Here is a 4436-nt window from a genome sequence, read left to right as displayed (position 1 = left end):
CATTTTAGACTTAATTAAATTAGTAATATTAGCCTGAAAGAGTTACATGGGGACATATCCGTAAAAATAAGCCCAAATTTTTATTAAAAAACTTTTGTGTGCATAATAAAAAGGTACTATGTTTTGGTGATATTCAAGAAAAATGACAAGTCATTTTTTGGCTATTTTTTTTTTTGGCATTCAATCCTAAAAGATTGATTTACTAATTGATGGTATTCAATTAATCTGTTAAGTGCACAATTGTACTTAAATTATCCTAATAAAATGTTGCTAAAATTAAGTATTTCCATTTAAATGTAACCTTGGATAATAATTTCACCAATAAAGATATCACAAGAATATATTTCAAAAAAATATATCATAAGAATAAAATAAAACTAGATTGTAAATCCCTGAATTTGTCTAAAAATCCTTTTGCAGCTTAAATTAAAAAAAAATCGATTATAAAATTAATATTACTCTGTCCCGCAGAGCCGTCTATTAGAGAACTAACCACGTTATTTTGGTTGACAACTTCCCTAATAATCAGCCTGACTAATCCTCTATCTAATCTGACATTTGGAACCACGTGGAAATTCCATCATTTTACTTTTCTTTCCTTTTTTTAAATCACCGTTGTTAAAAAAAGGTGGACTGAGCGGGAACGCATTAGCTTGTGTTATATATATCCATGCGAGTCTCTCCTTTGACATTACTATCATTCTCGGTGTTACATTACATCCCCTTCCCACGCTATAATTTTCTCTCTTCCAGATCTCATTCTGTTTTTTCTCCCTGTCCTCCGGTCGTTTCAGGTACACTTTCAACTCGTTTTCTGTATCATCATTTATTCTCAACTTGAATTTCGACAAACGAGATTCGAGTTCGAATAGAGATAATTTGTTTAAATATGTTAACTCGAATAGGACTTTGTCAAATCTCTGTTATCGCAACTTAACTCGAATTACGCCTCTAGTAGCAGATCTGTTGGATATTTTCTGTTTTACTATGTTTATTATTGTCAGGCTTTCGATTTTCAAACTAATTTAATCTTACTCCTACTACTTGATTTAATTCTCATTAATGTAAAATTAAGTGGATTTATATTGCGATCATTAAGCGTTGTTGAATTTGGCCTTGATTATAATTTTTGGAACCGCGATCCTGGTGCAGCTCACTATGACTCCACCTATCGAAATTCAAACCAAGACAGCCATTTCCCAACGATCTCCACACGTTCCTTTAAATGAAAGAATTCTTTCATCCATGACTAGGAGATCAGTTGCTGCACATCCTTGGCATGATCTTGAAATAGGCATGTTTTTTTTCTATGAGGCCTGATCCAAGGATTAAACTTTTTCGTGTAATTTATTTATTCATGTCATAATATGGAAAAATTTATGATGTGTTGCAGGACCTGATGCCCCAGTCATATTTAATGCTGTAAGTGTAATTCATTTCTCATAATCTTTTATCTGACTCTGTAGTTGTTTGTTTTACTAACAACTAAATGAAACTGGACTAGGATGAGCTTTGGTATTGCTTGGTGGTTTTGTTTGCGATTTGAATATAAAAAGTAACAATGAGCTACATTTAGTTGCTGAGCCATAACTTGAGAGTATCAAATAATTACCATCTACAAGCATACTGCTTCACCTATCGGGATAGATGCATCTATTGCCAATTTCCATGATCTCCATGATTCATGACAAGAATTAGACTATAAATTCAATTGTTAAATTTTTTGAATAATGCAGGTAATTGAAATTAGCAAGGGCAGTAAAGTGAAATATGAACTTGACAAAAAAACGGGGCTCATCAAGGTATGGAAGCCACATGCACACTCAGTTGAACCATGACGCCTTTCTTCTCCAACAATCTCATCACAAGCTTCTGGTTTTGTGTGCAGGTCGATCGTGTTCTTTATTCATCAGTCGTCTACCCCCATAACTATGGCTTTGTCCCTCGCACTCTCTGTGAGGATAATGACCCTATAGATGTGTTGGTTATCATGCAGGTAAACCATTTCTCTGCACTTATATAGTATTAATGCAAACTTCAAAAACCAATTTATGACTTATGTATAAGGGAACATACGAATGGTAAAATGTATGTGCACTGGAACCATACTTTGCTATTGTAACAATTCCAAGCAACATATAGGTAGCATCTGTACCCTCATGGCTGACCTGTTTTTCTAAAGCATTTGGTAAATTAGAATGCACTCTATTACTGTCCATATATTCATAACCCCTTATCCACCTAGTTAGGAGTGTTGAACCAAATGAGCGAGAAATAGGCAATGCACCTGCTAATCAAATTAGTGGTACTCCTGTTACATCCATTTTAAGAAAAGGATCTTACAATTAGTGACATATCAAGTAATGAAAAAACTTTTCGTCTTAGTCATTTTCATTTGAGATCCTTAATGTAAATAACAAGTTAAAAGAACAACATCAATGTTTGAATGTGGAGTACTCTTCAAAATTCATGTTTATGATCTTACAACTCCTTTGCTAAAGTGGCATTCCCCACACATTTGACATGCTCTATAGAAGGTCTCAATTTCCCTTAACCTCCTAGTTAATATAAATCTTGTGATGGATTTGCATATGGCATGCTCAATAGGCCGTGTACCTGCAAATAAATAAACAACCTTCACTACTTTCTTTTTTAGTATGGCCTTTGGAAATAATTTTTGTAGTACAAAGTAGTGATGCATACATTGGCAGATGTAATTTGTTGAAATGACAAGGATCCTTGTAGATGTACTCCTTCAGTTATTGCTTGAACACCTTGGCATATTATAGACAACTGAAGGTTATGAATTTAATTAATTACTGTTGTTGATTCTTACATGGCTTTTCAATGTATCCAGGAACCAGTTCTTCCTGGGTGCTTTCTGAGGGCTAAAGCAATAGGCGTCATGCCCATGATTGATCAGGTAACTACTCTTAATGGCCTAAAGGTTCTTCTTTAGCTCGGCAGACATAATAAAACATTGTTCAAATTATAGGGAGAAACAGATGACAAGATAATTGCTGTTTGTGCTGATGATCCCGAGTACAAGGACTACAATGACATCAAGGATCTTCCACCACACCGTTTGGCTGAAATTCGTCGCTTTTTTGAAGATTGTATCCTTCTACTTCTAATAAAATTATGGAGCACAGACTTGACTATACAATACTCTTCACCTATACTTTAGCGGAAAATTTGTTATATTAGTATATTCTTTTTCTTAACAAAATGATCAGACAAGAAAAATGAGAACAAGAAAGTTGCAGTTGATGATTTTCTTCCTGCCACAAAGGCTTATGAAGCCATACAGCATTCAATGTAAGTGATGGAGTCTTCTTACTTATATTTTCTACTACTAATATAATTAACACCTGTTGTTTGTAACATTTTCCGTAGTCTCTAATTGCAACTTTTCATTCTTCCTTAATACCATCATCGACCAGATATCTAGACATTATCTTTTACATTTTCATGTGCTGAAAAGGCCCATTAGTTCCAAGTTCCATTGAATTATAGGCTTCCTATCACCAATTGATCTTGCCATTCTTTTCAATAAATGATTCCAATGTAAATTCATTATGTTTCCACTTTCTTTGCAGGAATCTTTATGCTGACTACATAGTAGAGAGTTTGAGGCGGTAGTTATTTTTTTACTCCGTACAGAGATGATCAGTGGCGCAAATGCTTCACTTAAAAGGGGGGAACTGATCTTACTTGGCAAACCAAACAAAAGAAAAAAACTGTTTACATTTTGTAGTCTTAGAGTTGATGATCATGAAGAATTTGTTAGGATGAATGGTGACGGATAAAGGATATGCATGCCTCGTTATGGACATACATATTACAGATGTTTGTTTTTTAATTTCTTTGTACATGTAAAATTTACTTTACTACTTGGGTATTTCATAATTCACCAATAATATATATACAGTTGAGTTGACAGAATGAAGCCTGTGTTGATGGAGTATTTCACAGGTTGCAGCACATATGTTCATTTAGCATAAATCTTTTTTTAACAGTCTAAGAACATCGAGTAGATTTGGTAATAGATGATTTAACGTGGTTTCAGGCTAGTGAAAACACTGCAATAAGGAAGAATAACATGGTCTTTAGGCGTTTTCAAACTGACTTGAACAATGTAGCTAATTTTAAAATCTCAAGCATACAAGTCAATCGTTGCAAGCTTGCAGATTTACCTTTCCATTCCACTAAAAAAAAGTGCAATCTTTATGTAGTTTTATTCTGTGATAAAACCAAAATTATACCACCTAATAACTTGAAATTTATCTGTTTGAAGATTTATAATGTTTGTTTCAAAAAAATGTGCATAATATTAGTACCACAAGGGAGAATACTTGATCTAATTGGACGAGAAGAAACAATTCTTAAAATTGCAATCTTCAAATCCAGGTAGAGTATTCTTGCTGATTGCACAA

The 4436-nt window shown here is 33.7% G+C and overlaps 1 protein-coding gene across 1 annotated transcript; it reads left to right on the top strand.

Moving 5' to 3' along the window:
• Positions 1 to 641: 641 nt before the first annotated feature.
• On the top strand, positions 642 to 3945 carry LOC141688944 (soluble inorganic pyrophosphatase 4-like). The gene is made up of 9 exons (XM_074493092.1): positions 642 to 794; positions 1153 to 1294; positions 1394 to 1422; positions 1737 to 1802; positions 1889 to 1996; positions 2858 to 2923; positions 2996 to 3116; positions 3237 to 3318; positions 3600 to 3945. The coding sequence occupies exons 2-9, from the start codon at positions 1159 to 1161 to the stop codon at positions 3640 to 3642; spliced, it is 651 nt and encodes a 216-aa protein (XP_074349193.1). The 5' UTR covers positions 642 to 794; positions 1153 to 1158; the 3' UTR covers positions 3643 to 3945.
• Positions 3946 to 4436: the final 491 nt, after the last annotated feature.

Source organism: Apium graveolens, chromosome 10, assembly GCF_009905375.1.
Source record: "Apium graveolens cultivar Ventura chromosome 10, ASM990537v1, whole genome shotgun sequence".
Classification (NCBI taxonomy): domain Eukaryota; kingdom Viridiplantae; phylum Streptophyta; class Magnoliopsida; order Apiales; family Apiaceae; genus Apium; species Apium graveolens.
This window is presented reverse-complemented; position numbering and strand designations above follow the sequence as displayed.